General features: G+C 43.3%; 3 protein-coding genes across 3 annotated transcripts in view; all 3 read left to right on the forward strand.

Annotated features, from left to right (window-relative positions):
• spon2b (spondin 2b, extracellular matrix protein) overlaps nucleotides 1-8,808 on the forward strand; it is a 9,772-nt gene extending 964 nt beyond the window's left edge. The window contains exons 2-6 of the mRNA XM_008421006.2: nucleotides 1,456-1,721; nucleotides 2,455-2,678; nucleotides 3,980-4,171; nucleotides 5,150-5,336; nucleotides 8,253-8,808. Of these exons, the coding sequence (XP_008419228.1) occupies nucleotides 1,487-1,721; nucleotides 2,455-2,678; nucleotides 3,980-4,171; nucleotides 5,150-5,336; nucleotides 8,253-8,431 (1,017 nt within the window). The 5' untranslated portion in view covers nucleotides 1,456-1,486 and the 3' untranslated portion in view covers nucleotides 8,432-8,808. The remainder of the gene's footprint in view (nucleotides 1-1,455; nucleotides 1,722-2,454; nucleotides 2,679-3,979; nucleotides 4,172-5,149; nucleotides 5,337-8,252) is intronic.
• A 526-nt stretch (nucleotides 8,809-9,334) lies between these two features.
• On the forward strand, nucleotides 9,335-11,609 carry LOC103471810 (transmembrane emp24 domain-containing protein 11). Its single transcript, XM_008421007.1, has 5 exons — nucleotides 9,335-9,507; nucleotides 10,018-10,109; nucleotides 10,892-11,017; nucleotides 11,098-11,244; nucleotides 11,319-11,609. The coding sequence occupies exons 1-5, from the start codon at nucleotides 9,378-9,380 to the stop codon at nucleotides 11,466-11,468; spliced, it is 645 nt and encodes a 214-aa protein (XP_008419229.1). The 5' UTR covers nucleotides 9,335-9,377; the 3' UTR covers nucleotides 11,469-11,609.
• Nucleotides 11,610-12,698: 1,089 nt separating this feature from the next.
• The window catches only part of rnf212 (ring finger protein 212), a 16,740-nt gene continuing 12,809 nt past the window's right edge, over nucleotides 12,699-16,629 (forward strand). The window contains exons 1-7 of the mRNA XM_008421179.2: nucleotides 12,699-12,931; nucleotides 13,473-13,595; nucleotides 15,601-15,662; nucleotides 15,740-15,814; nucleotides 15,900-15,956; nucleotides 16,127-16,185; nucleotides 16,259-16,342. Of these exons, the coding sequence (XP_008419401.1) occupies nucleotides 13,487-13,595; nucleotides 15,601-15,662; nucleotides 15,740-15,814; nucleotides 15,900-15,956; nucleotides 16,127-16,185; nucleotides 16,259-16,342 (446 nt within the window). The 5' untranslated portion in view covers nucleotides 12,699-12,931; nucleotides 13,473-13,486. The remainder of the gene's footprint in view (nucleotides 12,932-13,472; nucleotides 13,596-15,600; nucleotides 15,663-15,739; nucleotides 15,815-15,899; nucleotides 15,957-16,126; nucleotides 16,186-16,258; nucleotides 16,343-16,629) is intronic.

Raw genomic sequence — 16,629 nt, forward strand, 5'->3', positions numbered from 1 at the left:
TCTATCACCGTAGCTACTCCCTACCGTCGTCTATCACGGTAGCTACTCCCTACTGTCGTCTATCACCGTAGCTACTCCCTACTGTCGTCTATCACGGTAGCCATCGCCTACCCATGATTGGCCACGGCAGTAGAGATTGCTTATAGGAGTTTTATATTAGTGTAGATACGAGTTTAGTTTAAAACTTATTTCTGGAATGTAACTTTGAAAACATTCAGCAGGTTTTCTTTCTGGATTCATGTTATTAATTTAAATGTTTACTATAAACAGAGCAGTCGTTCCTAATTGGTCCAGTAGAAGTCAAATTGACTTTGTTTGGTTTTGGAAGATGATTCAGTTAATCCAAACCAGTTCTTGGTTGGAGGCACCATGTTTATACACTTTAGCCAGAACAATTACCCTAACAGGGCAGTTAAAGTCGCTAATGGGGCAGTTGGGACGTGTGAGTCAATCTGTTCAGCTCAACGTTTGGGTCCAGAGATGTCAGGCCAGTTGCTAAGTGTTGCAAACCCAGCAGAGAAACGAGTCGGACATGCTGAGTAGGTGTTAGAAGGATGGAAGCAGAAGCTCCCTCCTCTGCTTAGAGTCGGTGTTTCATGGTTAGCAGGAGCTACGTTCACTCAGCAGGTCACGTTTCTTGCTCAAATCCGATTTGTTGCATGGTCGCTCATGCTACTAATTAAAAGCAAACAGACGTCTGTGTGAGCGGTTTTTACGACCCCAACACGAAGAACGCAGCGTCACTCCGCAGGGCTCCGTTTAGTAAAGATGGCTGCCGCCGCCGTCGGCAGGCGATAAATCCCAGCTAACAGCAACGAGCTTTGACTGACAACCATCAGACACAATTGGTTTGGTTTTGGTGAAAAATCTCAAGTCAGACCGACGTGAAGCAGGCGAGAACAGGTACAAAATGGATTCTTCTTCATTTGTGATGTTTGGTACTTGCATCACTTATTGGAAACATTTCGTTCCCACTTTGATGGTTATTTACAGCCACTTTCTAGAAACTATTCAGTCTACTGTAAGGAAAGAGATTCGTGTGTCTCCAATGGGTGATGTCCACCAGCAGGCGGTCGCTCTGACTTATTCAGGTTTGGGAGTCAGAACAACAACAAGATGCAGGATTAAATTAAACATGAAATCTGAAAGTTTGTGTGATTAATTCCTGTCATAGTTCATGGAAATACTGAAGTATAGAAAGAACAACAAGCTGACATGTCACAGTTTGAGTACATGTTATATAAAGCAGTAAAGGGTAGAAATGTGGAGGTGTGTACAGACCTTCACCTGTCAGCGTTGAGTAGGAAAGGTTTTGATTGGTTTAGTAAGAACCGAAAGGCCAAAATCAACACCAGAAACAAACTCATTTCTCTTTAGATGCCACTGAATTTGTAAAACAGCAGCAACAAGAGCCGAAGCGTCCGAGTTGGACTGAAAGGCGTTTTGTATTTTCAGACCATCAATCCTTCTCCAACCCGAACCAATCATGGAAGCCAGCAGGAAGACGCCCTCCTTCTCTGACGCCCTCCGTCGCCTGCTTGTCCTGATGCTAACTCTCATCCCCGCCGCTGGGTCGATGCCGGTCCCAACGGACGTCCCCATGTGCACGGCCTCAGAAACCGCCCACTACAGCCTCACGTTCACAGGGAAATGGACCCAGGCAGCTTTTCCTAAGCAGTATCCCGTCTACCGCCCGCCTGCACAGTGGTCCAACCTGATCGGTAAAAAAATACCCCACACTCTGATGATTACTGGTATTCAGAAGAAAATCAGTTGAATTCAGGTATCTGCAGGTCTCATGAATCAAATTTTCAGACGTTTTCATGTCTCAGAAGTCGCCTGTATGGTTTGGCAACAGAAGCAAGACAGTCGCAGAGACAAACGTCCTCCAGACGGCTGACAATAAATCTGAAGAGAAGCTAATTAGCTAGCAAAGGTAAACTAGCAGCTAGTTAGCGAGAGTCTATCGCTACTCAAACGTTAGCCTTAGCCAAACAGAAGTCCCGTGATTACCGTATTTAAGGACAAATTACATCACTAATAACTAATGAAAGACATTTTAAGGCCTAAAGCAGCATTCAGCTTCTATGCACCACAAATCTGGAACAAACTTCCAGAAAACTGTAAAACAGCTGAAACACTGAGATCCTCTAAATCTGGACTAAAAACCCGCCTGGTTGGAGTTTCTTTTGAGACGTAATCAATTTAACGACTTAATGTGATGTTCTGATTGTTGATTCTATGCTGCATGACTTTGTGTTTTTGTTTGTTATGATGCAATCTCTTTGAAATGCCTTGCTGCTGAAATGTGCAACACAAATAAAATGTGATTGATTGAAGCATCGATTGATCAATAAAACAGCAGAAGCCGTTTATTCATGGACCTTTATGGATGTACATAAACCTGTTGCACCAATTATATAAATCCTCAGTTCCCTCCTCTCTGCGCTCCAGGGGTGACCCACAGCTCCGACTACCACATGTGGCAAAGTAATGAGTTCGCCAGCAACGGAGTGAGGGAGTTCGCGGAAAAAGGCGAGGCCTGGACGATCATGAAGGAAGTGGAGACGGCCGGCGAGCGGATCCAGAGCGTTTATGGGATCCTCTCCGCTCCTGCTGTCGTGGGAGGCTCGGGCCAGATGGACGCCGAGTTTGAGGCGTTTGCCAGGCACTCCTATGTAAGTCTCCCCAGAACCGGCGGCGTTCAGGCTGGTCACCGAGCGCGTGAGAGCCCTTCACCCGACGGGTCAGCAAACACAGCAAGCTGGTGTCAGGATGGCTTTAGCGGCGCCAAGAATTTCACAGCAAACATTTACGGAGGAAATACAAAAATGTAGCATCCTGATCTCTGCTTTGTTCAACAGGAACAAAAACATTTTTTTTTTTGCATCTTTCTCCTTAATTTTAAAAATTAACATAATTGTACACCAATGGTGGGACTTTATTAAAACCCTGAATAGAAAAGAGTTAGCAGATGCTAATGCTAAACCGCTAGAAACATAAATCAGCAGAAGCTAACACTAAACCGCTAAACACCAAAATTACAGGAAGCTATCATTAAAAAGCTAACCACATAACTTACCACAAGCTAAAGCTAAACCGCAGAACTCAAACAACTTTCGAGAAGCTAATGCTAACCATAAAGCTACGTCCTGCAAGGCAACATGGCCGCCACTGAGCACACCACCGATTAACTAGCATAATGTTACGCTAACGCGTTAAACTTTTTAATCGCATGCGTTAAGATTGACAGCTCTAATAAACACAATGCTCTAAAAATGTTCAAATATTTCTCACATTTGGTCACATTACAACCACAGACGTCAAGATATTTATCATCTTATGAGACAGACCAACAAAAGGTGGTTAATACTTGTGTTTAGTTTTCTTTATTCCAATAAACCCAAATGAAATATAGAGCAGCCTCCCAATTCAGAACCAAAGTCCAGCTGAGAGTCATTTAATCTGCAGCTGTTCTGGTTCTGGACAACCAGGCAGAGATGCAATGGGATGGGTCAGAATGGCCTAGTCAAAGTCCAGACTAGTCCAGCTGTCTAGATTTGAATTAAATAAGAATCATTCAAAATACAATTTTACAAAGTTAAGCAGGTTAAATGGTATTTTTGATCATTTTGACTCGATTCGAACTGGGAGGACTGGGAATCCTCTAAAGAACGGATGTTTTCTGGACCTCCAGTCTGCGGCGTCTCGTCCCAGCGCCGTTCTTGTCCAGCTGTTTGGACGCTGCTGCCACGCAGGCGGCTGCAGAGTGAGACTCTAACATGCAGCTGGAGGTTACCGGACCGCCGGTTCGGTTCTGTGGCTCCTTTCTCAGAAAATCCAAACTGAAACGGTTGAAATCGGCTCAGCCTTCAGAACCGAGCCGGTTAAGGAACCAGAGCCGAGCCCAGCTGTGACGGCGGTCGTTTGTTCTGTCGCCCCGCTTGGCGCTCTCATCTCTTCCCCTCTTTCGTGGCAGCTGTCGTTCCTGGTGCGGCTGGTGCCGAGCCCGGACTGGTTCGTGGGCGTGGACGGCGTGGATCTGTGCGACGGCAACCGCTGGAAGGACAAAGTGACGCTGGAGCTGTTCCCGTACGACGCGGGGACGGATAGCGGATTCACCTTCTCCTCCCCAAACTTTGAGACGATCCCGCAGGACAGAATCACGCAGGTGAGCCCAGAGCAGCGGCAAAACCCGCAGGCCTCCTGAGCCAGAACCAGATTCTCACCAAATCAGACGCCGTCTCACTTAACTTCTTATTCTGCTTTGGTGAAAACTACAGACCACAGGATCAGGGGTGTTAAAAGTGCGGCCGGGGGCCATTTGTGGCCCTTGAACTGACTCTGCCTGGTCCCCAGCTGCAATTCAAAAATGACACAAATTTGGAGACTTTTAATTTGTAATGAAGGTACACCATACTTACACCATAATTTTTTTATTTCTTAAACTTGAATAAACATTTAGAGTCCCAGTTGACGGCATTTCAACTAAAACCTTAGAGGTTGGAGTCCCAGTAAACGACGTTTAACTGAAGCCCTAAAAGGGGCTTTAATGTTTTTATCTTTCTTAATTTTTTTCAAAATCTCTTTCTCTTTCTCACTCTTCATTCAAGGTCACATGCTGTTTTTATTTTAATTATGTAAAGCACTTTGAAATGCCTTGCTGCTGAAATGTGCTGTACAAATAAAATGTGATTAATTGAAACAAATAGACACAAATCCTGTTTTTATAACTGAAAATAAATATATTCAATATCCACCTAAAACTAGATGCTTTACAGCAAACATGGAAAATCTGCTGCAGCGTCTCAAGGTCAGGGTTGTAAACTTACATTTTCTAGAAAAAAAAAATCTCATTTTCAGATTTATAATAGAAATTTTCCTACCAAAAAAAACTCCAAAAATTTCCCAACGGTGAAAATTTTATTTTGAAAATTTTTCTACAGCATTTCTGAAATTAATCACAAAATTTCTGAGTTTTGTGGGGAAATTTACTCCTTTTCTTGATGAAAGAATCCCTTTCAAGTTCTGGATCTACTATAAATATCTGGATAATCTGTTTGATTGATTTTAAGTCGGTTGTTCTGATGACTTTTGAGCCGAAGTGTGGAAAACACCCGTGGGATTCATAGTGTGCCGTTTTCCACAGATCACCTCGTCCTTCCCAAGCCACCCGGCCAACTCCTTCTTCTACCCCCGCCTGAAGCATTTACCGCCGATCGCCAAGGTCACGCTGACAAAAATCAAGAAAACGAACCAAATCATCAGCCTGCCGCTGGAGCCGACGCAGTCCAACCTGCTGCCAACGGGGAACGAGATCGAAGACAAGCTGATCAGTGAGACCGAATATTCCTGTGATGCTTTAAACACATTTATTAGATGCAATCCGGTGGAAGCCATTTCTGCATATGGTAAAGATATAAAACAATAAAGCAACAGTGTTTAATTTATTATATTATAAATATATTATTTACATAACCACTATTTTGCTAATCAGGAATCTCAGCTAATGCTAAGCCACTCAACTCAAAAATTAGCAGATGCTAACACTACACTGCCACATATGAAAGAAATGGGGGAAGCTAATGCTAAACAATCAAAAATGACCAGAAGCTAAAGCTAAACCACTAAACACATAAAAAAGCGGGAGCTAACGCTAACCATTAACGCTAACCATTAACGCTAACTGTCTAGCTAACAGCAAAGTCCTCTCTTTCTGATTTCATTATTACTTTAAAGTTTCAGAAATGGGGTGACCAAAGTTAAAAGAAGATGATGTGACACACAGTTCATCAAAGCCATGAAAATTTGTAACATTTTATGGAATTAATTGGTTTAAAAAGGCGGCCATCTTGAAAAATGTCCGTCTTCCTAAATTTCAAGTGGCTGATGGGGAAACATGAAAAACCTGCAACCAGAGGGATTAGCATAGAAATATTTTAAAACCAAAATAAACAAAATGTGCTGAAAACCCAAAGCCGGTCGGTTCATGGCTGTTCTGACTTAAGAAAGCTTTTGGAAAACATTTCAGGCCCTTTAAACCCAATTAGATGGCAGCAGAAACCTGAGAGCCCAGCAGAGAGCGTGGCGCCGGGGCCACATCTGGACCAGCAGAGATGACGCTGCTCAGGTTGAACCGGACCAATCACCACCTGGGCCAATCACCAACCGGGCCAATCACCATCCGGGCCAATCACCAACCGGACCAATCACCAACCGGGCCAATCACCAACTGGGCCAATCACCAACCGGACCAGTCACCAACCGGACCAATCACCAACCGGGCCAATCACCAACCGGGCCAATCACCAACCGGGCCAATCACCAACCGGGCCAATCACCAACCGGACCAGTCACCAACCGGACCAGTCACCAACCGGGCCAATCACCAACCGGGCCAATCACCAACTGGACCAATCACCAACCGGACCAATCACCAACCGGGCCAATCACCAACCGGGCCAATCACCAACCGGGCCAATCACCAACCGGGCCAATCACCAACCAGGCCAATCACCAACCAGGCCAATCACCAACCAGGCCAATCACCAACCGGACCAGTCACCAACTGGGCCAATCACCAACTGGGCCAATCACCAACCGGGCCAATCACCAACTGGACCAATCACCAACCGGACCAGTCACCAACCGGGCCAATCACCAACTGGGCCAATCACCAACCGGNCCAATCACCAACCGGGCCAATCACCAACTGGACCAATCACCAACCGGACCAGTCACCAACCGGGCCAATCACCAACTGGGCCAATCACCAACCGGACCAGTCACCAACCGGACCAATCACCACCTGCTCTGCTCACACATGGCGGCCATTAATTATAACGGAAAAAGTTGGTGAAACGAGTCAAAACCTCAGAAACAAACTCAGAACCTCTCAATGGGCCTGAACCGGTTTCATAGTTCACCGTGACAGTGAAGGTTTGAGTCAGCATCACTGAACTCAAGCCGGTTCCCATGGCAACATCACAACAAACAACGCAGCGAGCGTCCAAGAAGCTGTTGGGGTTTCCTGCCCCGATTCCCAGGGCTCCCTCCATCCGCCTGTTTATCCTTCTCTTCCACTCGTCCGTAGCATCTCTGCTAACGTCTCTCCTAAAGCATGACCTTTGACCTGCGCCGGCTTCATCAGAGACACAAACCCCCGTCGGTTTGCATCTCTGCAGTATTTTATCAGCTCCCCCTGCTGCTTCCCATTAAGGCATGGAGGAAACGTTAAACTCGGCAGCAGCTTCCGCCGCCTCCTGCTTTTCCACTCTGAGCCGCGACTGCGATACGAATCAGCTGGTCGCATCAGAGCGGAGGCAGGCTGCATGCGAGGCCTTCCGAACTCCAGCTCACAGGCAGAAGAAGAAACGACGAAAACAGATGAATGAAGGTGAAATCAAGCAGCTCCGTCACTGCCAGGACTTCTTCACAAGAGGCCAAAGGTCATCGCAGTAAAATCAATTCAACGCACCATAAATTCAAACTAATTATTTCCATTTATCGTTTATCCGTTTCTACCAAACACTGGATGATAAAGTCTTCAGTCTGGTGCTTTTGGTCTCAACCAAACCTTGTTTTGAAGGATCATTTAGTTAACGATTCATTTTATTGGTTGTCGTTAACAACATTCGCCCCACTGCTGCCAACTCAGCAACTTTCCTGCCACATTTAGAAACATTTCAGATAAATACATCAGTTACCGGCTAAAATCGCTTCTTAAAGATCGGTAACCAGAAATGGACAGAAAACTACAATCAGTGCATTTATTGCCTGTCGCAATAAATCAATTAATCACACAATCAATTAAAACAAAGTCAATAATTTACATAATTTATTGATTTTCTCTATCAATCAAACACTGGGTGATAAAGTTTCAGTCTGGTGCTTTTGGTCTCACCTGAATCCTTTTTGAGGAATAATTTTGTTTTCAGAGATTCATAATTTATTCCTGTTGTTTTGTTTATTTTGCATATTTAAAATCTTCCAGGTCTTGTGTTAAATGTTCACTAGGATTTAAAGTTTATTGATCTCTGATGTGTTCTTACTTTATTAGAAAATGATCTGAAAACAATATTATCGTTTATCATTCAGCAAAACTTGATTCTGCAACTAGATTTTGTCGTTTCATTTGCTTTTTCTCACGCTAATATCAGCTGTAAGGTTGTTATTTTCTCAGATATTGTTCCTTTGTTGTGGGGGCGACGTTTGGGCTGTTTCATGTGTTTATTGCCCCTCTGCCTCTGCAGATACCCCTCTGGACTGCGAAGTGTCCCCCTGGTCGCCATGGGGTTTGTGCAAAGGGAAGTGTGGCGACTCAGGTGTGCAGCACCGCACCCGCTACGTCATCATGCACCCGGCCAACAACGGAGCGGCCTGCCCCCTGCTGGACGAGGAGAGGAAGTGCTTCCCGGACAACTGCTTATGACTAGGCCAGGACAGGAGGGAGAGGAAGGACGTGAAGGAGAGGAGGAGGAGGAAGGAGAAGAAAACCAGGAAAGGACGGACCGGGCGCCGACGCTCCAAGAACCACAAACGGTCCGCGGTTTAATCCCAGGCTGTTTGTGGATCGACCGGGTCGGGTTTGAGACCGGTTCCAGCTCCAGACGGGTTTAGTTCTGCCATGTTTACAGACATTCTGTGTTTGTGTTGTTTATATTTATTGACAGGATTTTAACCTGTTCTGTACAGCATAACGAAACTGTATTCCTCTACATTACTGAGACAAATATAAAAGTTTTATATGACGCAGCAGAAAATTGTAACAGATGCAGTTACTGAAGTTAATAAAGTGTGAAAGAAACACATGAAACGAGTTTTTATTATTAGTCATTGTGACTATGACTGGTTTGTTGCTGAACTATAAGCTGGCTGCTTCTGCTGGGAAAAACACAAATCAATAATCAAATGGATGTAAAGATGATATGTAGTTATTTCTGACTCTGCAGTCTGAATAGAAAATAGAATATTGATCCCTAAGAAGATCATCAATTGACAAACTATTCCATAAATATTAACAAATACAAATATAACCAAAAAATGTAAAAGTATAGATAAAAAAAGAAGTGTGGACATGGAAACATGTTCATCTATAAATGAGTCCAGAGAAAAACTAAACTGAAGTCTCAGAGTTGTGCATCATAAAGTGTTTGTGCTGCTAAATATTTAGTTTTAGCCCAGGAGCCAGGATGAGCTTCAGACGTCTGAATGTGTGCTGCAGCTTTTCTATTGGCTCTCAGATCAACCAATCACAGGCAGCGATAAGGGCTGGTCACATGGAGCAACAGCTGCAGGTTTCTCAGCCCAAAGCGCCGCTGGGCTGTAAACTCACCACTCTGACCACGTTCCTCCGTCTGGACTCTGGATCACTCAGGATGCGTTTCCGTCGGGCTGCTGTCCTGCTGCTGGGTTACCTGCCGCTGGCCGCTGCCATGTACTTCGACCTGGGAGAGAAGGAGCAGAAATGCATCATAGAGGAGATTCCTGAGGACACCTTGGTGACAGGTGAGGGTCACCTCCAAACGCCTGATCGGCTCAATCAGACGCTTTTAACACGTCCAGCTGTTTCTGCTCCAAAACTCATCCTGACAATCATTTCCTGGAAAAAATAACACAAAACAAGCCAAGACTGGCATCTACAGAGAAACACTGAAATCACTCAGTGAGATCATAACCAGAGGAGGGGAACTAAGTAAGGATTCATGTTTTACTTCAAATCAGGAAACTGATTTTCTAAACCCTGAACGTTTAGAAAATCAAAGCATCTTGAGTCAGAGGCTCCATCTGTAACACAGACTGCTACCGCAGATCTTTCCTGCCGGCAACCATCATCATCCACAAGAACTGAAGAATTAATACAAAGTCTGGCCCCCAAAAGCATCAGTCCAGGGCCCCAAATGGCCCCCGGGCCCCACTTTGAACACCCTTAAAACAGTAAAATGAATAAATCAAATTTCTCTAAATTTTGTCAATAAAAATATAAATTTTGGTTTTATTTCTGTCTCCCACCTGCAGGAAACTTCTTCTTGGAGCCGTGGGACGTCACGTCGTTCAGCCACCCGCCTCACCTCGGCGTCATGGTTACCGTCAGAGACCCAAACCAGGAAGTACGCAGGAAATCGTCACTAGTGTTGAAACACAAACAACAAATAATGCCGATTATTAAAAAGAGTCAGACGTTAACAGCTGCTAGATCTGATAGATCCAGTTTCACAAAATGTTTCAAAGAAAAGATACAAATAAATAAGTAATTTAAGTCAAGAGGTCCAAAGTGCGGCCCGGGGGCCATTCGTGGCCCTTGGACTGATTCTGAGCGGCCCCCCAACTACAAATCAAAAATGATACAAATCTGGCCCGTAGACACAGACGGACTTTTAATTTGTAATCAGGAAAAAACATTTTTGCACAGGAAAAAGTAAAGTAAACAGAAAGTTTTCATGTTTTTATTGCAAAGTTTTAACCAAGTTTATCCAGAGACTTTTACTGAAAAACCAACTTTGCTGCAACAAAATCAGCTTTTATTCTTTCTGAGTTTTTATTTGAAGGAGCTCAGACAGGAAGATGGGTAATGAGAGAGAGGGGACGCGTGGCAAGGGTCACCAGGCCGGGAATCGAACCTGTGACAGCCGAGTTGAGGACCCGGGCCTCCTCACTGTGCCACCACAGCGCCCCCTTCTTTCTCAAGCTCTAATAAATATAGTAAACGTTTGGAAACAAAACTAATTATTACTGAGAATAAATTTATCCAATCAAACCCAAAAGATTCGACTGAATAAATTGAATCTTTTTTTATTCGATCGGGCTGAATAAAGTTTTTGTGTTTTCACGCCACCACATGGCATAAAGTTTGGACACCCCTGATTTAGGTTTACTTTTCTTCCCTTGTCAGGTTCAGTTGTCCAAACGCTACGGAGCGTTTGGTAAATTCACCTTCACGGCTCACGCCTCCGGCCAGCACCACCTGTGCTTCCAAACCAACTCCACCAGGTTCTCCGTGTTCGCTGGAGAGAAGCTGGTGAGACCGGCAGACACGGCAACCGCTAACCCAACAGAAGAGCAATGCATTCTGGGGGTTTTCTCCACTTTGTTCCACAGAAGCTGCATTTGGACGTTCAGATGGGAGAGCACTGGGTGGATCCCAACGTGGAACGGACCAAAGACAGCCTGCAGGTTCTGGAGAGCAACCTGCAGCACCTGACCAGCCAGATGACGTACATCACCAGGCAGCAGGAGTACAACCGGGTACGTCGGCCTCACACTCACCTGGAGCGACAGAGAAGCACCTGATCTGATCTGGACGTCTGGGTTTTGTTCAGGAAAAAGAGGAGATTTTCCGTCTGATCAGCGAGGAAACCAACAGCAAGGTGTTGTGGTGGGCGGCGATCCAAACCTGCATCCTGCTCTCTGTTGGTTTCTGGCAGATCAAACGACTCAAAGACTTTTTCATCGCCAAGAAACTGGTCTGATGTCGCCTTGTCCCCGATCTGCACGGCACAAACATCCTGCCAGGACCGGGAAACAATCACTAAAACATGAGATCCGACCTGGTTCACAACTCTGCCTGGGAAATGACAGGAAGGCTGAGCAATAAAGGAAAGTTTAACAAACTAAATGTTCCTCTTTTTGATTAAATGCTTCATTTCACAGGACTTATAACATGCAGGGGTGTACAAACTTTTTGCCATGTGGGCCAAAATTGTAAACTCAAAAGTAACTGTAGGACAAAAACCCAACAGAAAATCAAGTAAATAAAATATCCTGATGTTTATTGTAGATGAAAAACTTAAAGGGGATTTTTACAACAGCTTAGTAGAAAACAGAATTTAACAGAAATTTCGTGATTAATATCAGAAAAATTCCAGAAAACTTTGAAATTTTCTAAAGAAATCTCTGGACATTTGAAATTCAGAAATTACCAAAAACAATTTGTAGAAAAATTTCTGCTATTGATCTAAAAAAAATGTCTAGACAGTTTCTGAGATTTTTAGGCAGAAGTTTGCTACAGTTTTTCTCCCAATATGCTGCAGCAGATTTTTCATATTTGCTCTATAAGAAGAAAAGCATCTAGTTTTCTGTTGCTTTTGGTCTCAAGTGAATAATTTCATTTTCAGAGGTTTGCTTGCCTCACCAGGAGTCACTGTGTTTCCAAACATTTGCTATATTTAGCACGTTTCAGAAAGAATAAAAGCCGGTTTTGCTGCAGCAAAAGTCTCTGGATAAACTTGGTTATAAAAACACAAATACTTTCTGTTGTACTTTACATTCTTCTGGATGAGAAAATTATGTTGGTAATAATTTTTTACCTTCATTACAAATTAAAAGTCTGCGTCTGCATCTACAAGCCAAATTTTAATCATATTTAAGCTGAAGTTGGGGGCCACACAGAATCAGCCCAAGGGCCACAAATGGCCCCTGAGCCGCACTTTGGACACCCCTAGTTTAGCGTCGCTGAGATTAAAAAAGGTTCCTTTCTTAATTTCACCATCTCATACTTTATGTGAGTTAAAAGTTAAAGTTAGTGAATTAAGAAGTTGTCTTCCACCTTTAGTATTAAACACACATTATCCAAAGCACCAAAATTACCTGTAGGAAAAGAAACACCATTAGCATAATGCAGCCACTACCATGCCTGCCAGCTAGGTTTGCTTACCTCCCCAGGATTTGTTGATAAAGTGAAATGCCAGCAGTAATTCAAACTCGTTCTTAAAATGCCTTGAAGTCGTATCACCAGATCAGACCCTCATAAAAAACAGACGTTCAAACACAAATTATTTTAATTTATAAGCCCAGAATTTCTAATAACATGGTAAAAAATAAACGATATGCATTAAATTCGTGTTGCTTGCATGCAGACGTCTCAGCAGAACTGCAACATTCCCTTAAACAGCCACATAACCTTCCAGCTGAATCCACACTGCTGCGGCTAACGGTGAGCTAATGCATCTAATTTACATCGAGACCAAATTTAAAACATTTAACAGCGAAATACCCGCTAAACATAAAACACACGTTAATTGAACATATTCTATCTAATATCACTTAGCTACTCACCAAAGGTGGCGGTAAAAGCGTTTTCCGGTACGTTTTAATGAGCTGGCTACCAACGGTCTTCCTAATTATGCTAACAATGCTAATTAGCTTCACTGCAGAAGAAGACGACGAACTTCCTGTTGAATGAAACTTAAAACAGGAAGGATGATAAAGCTAAACTGAAGGATAGTAGGGTTGTTTTTTATTACAAACTGATAAACACCTGACTGGTAATTAGTCTTAAATATATTTACTGATAACTATTTTTGTTGTATGATGTTGCTATGTTAGCCGGCGTTATGCTAACTTAGCATTTAGCTTCACCTAGAAACAATCTGAACTTTAAATGTTCCGCTCTCATTAACGTAGCCTGAAACACCAAGTGCCACAACGAATAAAAGCAATAACAACGACAATTATTTTTCATTAATTTTATTCAGTAACAGGTCTTCAGATGTCCTACTGGGTCTGCTGCAACTGCTGCTTTCTTTCCCCCAGTCCTGAGCGCAAACTGGCAGTGACGTCCTGCGGACATGTCATCTGTAGCTCCTGCTACCAGACAGGTAGAAAACACCTTCAGTTCTTCTTACGCTTCGCTTTTCAGGGCCCCGCCAGTCTGCGCAAAAGTCTGCATCCACTTTCAGGCTTTTAATGATGGATGTCAGCAGTTGATTGTACATAATTCTGGCTGGATTAAGATGAAGACGATTAGTTTGGTCACAGAGTCCAATCACAGGTTCAGATGAGGTAAATTGAAGTTTTTTTGCCCAGTGTGAAACATGGCGGTGGAAGCATCATGCTGAAGCAGGTCAACGAAACTTACATCTGAAAATACAAGCAAAAACACGTTTCCTGACTGGTTTAGGAGGAATCTGTGAAAATGGTTCACATATCCATCTTTAGCAGTGTTTTCAAACGTTTTCAGCCATTTGACAAAGACACACAGGCCTCCCTCCACAACATCTTTTAAATAAACATATTCGTCTCTTAACACACTTATTACTGTTGCCATCTTAGTTCATCCTAATGAAAAGGCCTGTCACAATAACAGGTTGGACGATGAAGAAGTTATAAACAATTTATAAACAATAATACTGTTGCTTTTAGACCATGTTCTGGTTTTTCAATAGTAATGCCACAATAATGCAAAAACATATTCACAAAGAACAATAAACTGTCATTTTTAACATTTACCTCTGGAAGACATTTTAAATATTCAAAATAAATAATGAATTATTTAGTCTCTATAAACAAAATTATTTTTCAAAAAAGGTTTAGTAGAGACCAAAGCACCAAGCTGAACTTTATCCTCCAGTTTTTTTGTGCTGTGCATCATAATAGTGTTATAAACTAATAACATTTCAGTATTTTCCCCTGAGAAACTGAAACATGAATCCCTCCGATCATCAGTAACCGTGAGCCAGACGGTCTTCAGCCTCTTATCCGTTATTATTTTTAAACACAATCCTCTGATAAGCTAACTGTAGCAGATAAACGGCCGTTTACATGCGGACCACCAGTGGTCCGGGAACCACAGGTTGAGAAATCCTGCATGAGGCTTGGTGGTTTCTGCAGACAGCGTAGTTCTCTCCACCAAAGACTTTAAACATATATGCATCGTTTTATCTTTATAAACTGGAGAAAATTCACAGCAAATCAACGTTTTTTATTCTATTATTTTGTCCCTAAACTTTTATGAAGATGATTCAGTAAATCCTGCCTGAACGGACAGCGACACCTGCTGGCCACACAGCGGAACTGCAGAAACACATTTTGTTTCTGTTTTTGTCTTTTTCTTAATAAACACATTTTCTCAAACAGCTTTTATTTATTTAGGAGAATAAATATTTCAGCTTTTCTCATGAAACGTCTAAAAACAGGAGCTTGATTCAATCTGATAAACCCAAATTATTCAGCTTGGTTCTCTGGGTGTAGCATCACTTTAGGGACTTTAGGGGTGTCCAAAGTGTGGCTCGGGGGCCATTTGTGGCCGTTGGACTGATTCTGTGCGGCCTTCAACTACAAACCCAACCTGATACAAATTTGGCCTGTAGATGCTGATGGAGACTTTTAGTTTGTAGTCGGGTAAAAATTATCAACACAGGAAAAATAAAGTTCAGCAGAAAGTATTCATGGTTTCATAGCAAAGTTTTAACAGAAGATAAAACCAAGTTTATCCAGAGACTTTTACTGAAAAACCAACTTTGCTGTAACAAAACCAGCTGATATTGTCTGTGAAACTTGGCTGAATATGGCAAACATGTGGAAACACAGTGACACGAATTATTACTGAAAATAAATGTATCAATTCCCAAAAGAGGCTGAAGACTAGAGTCTTCTACGGCGTAGAAACAAACCTCTGAACGTTTTAGAGCAATCTCAGAAACAGAAATATCAGAAGTTTTCTATAAAAACTTTTGTGAATTTCAAATGTTGAGTTTTGGTGGAAGTCCAGTCCGGTTTCTGTCTCCACGGTTCCTGATGAACCCTGCAGTGGACTTGAGGACGTTGGGCTTTGGACCACTGCTCCTGGTGAAAACGTTTAAATGCTGGGCGGCTCTCTTCCAGGCAGCCACGGCCGATGTCTGATCTGCAGCAGCCAGTGCCAAGTGTCTCCTCTTTCCGACAAAGTAGGAACGTTTCATTCCCTCTCGGATTCGGCTTCTTTCTGCCGCCGCCGTCACCTTCAGGCTTCCTGTGTTTTCAGAGCAGCTCCGACGTGAAGGCCTTGTTTTCTGACATCGGCGTCGTGGCAACCAGACATCTGACAGAGATCAGCAAAGTTTGCCCAGTTCCACGTTTTGTCCCAGCTGGTTTCACTGCTTTGCTTTAGGCTGTTCTTGCAGTTTCACCTTGTTTCCTGCCAGGTTGTGGCGTTTCAGGCCCGGCATCAGAAGAGGCTGCTCAGCTACTACAAGCAAAAGGTGACAGACTTTGTCACTTTGCAGCTAAATAACCCACTGTTACATTTCTGAAAAGTGTGGTGCGCATTTGTTTTTAGCCTCTTCCCACCGGCTGTAAACATTTACAGACTTTTATTTTTTCCTGTGTTGATGAAAAACCGATAATTCAGCCGTTTTTCTGCGTTTCACAGAATCATAAGCTGGAAGACATGTTGGTCACTATAAAGCAAGAGATGCAGCAGATGGGGAAGTGAGTAAAACCCGGAGCTTCTTCCAACAGACTGACATTTTCACACGTTTCATTTCCTGTTTTGTTTTTAAAGGAAGCTGAATGATCAGAGGGCTTACATTGCTAAGCTGGAAAACTCCCTCCAGCACCACAGGTCAGCCGGCTCCTTTGGTCCAGAGTCATTATGCAGATTATCAGCATCTCAGGCAGCAGGAGGCAAAGATGGCCGCAAATTATGCTGTAGTTTATGTTTTCAGCTACAAACGGGTTTTTGAAAGAGAGAGAGAGAAAGAGAGGGAGAGAGAGAAAGAGAGAGGGAGAGAGAGAGAGAAAGAGAGGGAGAGAGAGAGGGAGAGAGAGAGAAAGAGAGAGGGAGAGAGAGAGAGAAAGAGAGGGAGAGAGAGAGGGAGAGAGAGTGAAAGAGAGAGGGAGAGAGAGAGAGGGAGAGAGAGAAAGAGAGAGAGA

This window comes from Poecilia reticulata, linkage group LG10 (assembly GCF_000633615.1).
Source record: "Poecilia reticulata strain Guanapo linkage group LG10, Guppy_female_1.0+MT, whole genome shotgun sequence".
In the NCBI taxonomy this organism is placed as follows: Eukaryota; Metazoa; Chordata; class Actinopteri; order Cyprinodontiformes; family Poeciliidae; genus Poecilia; species Poecilia reticulata.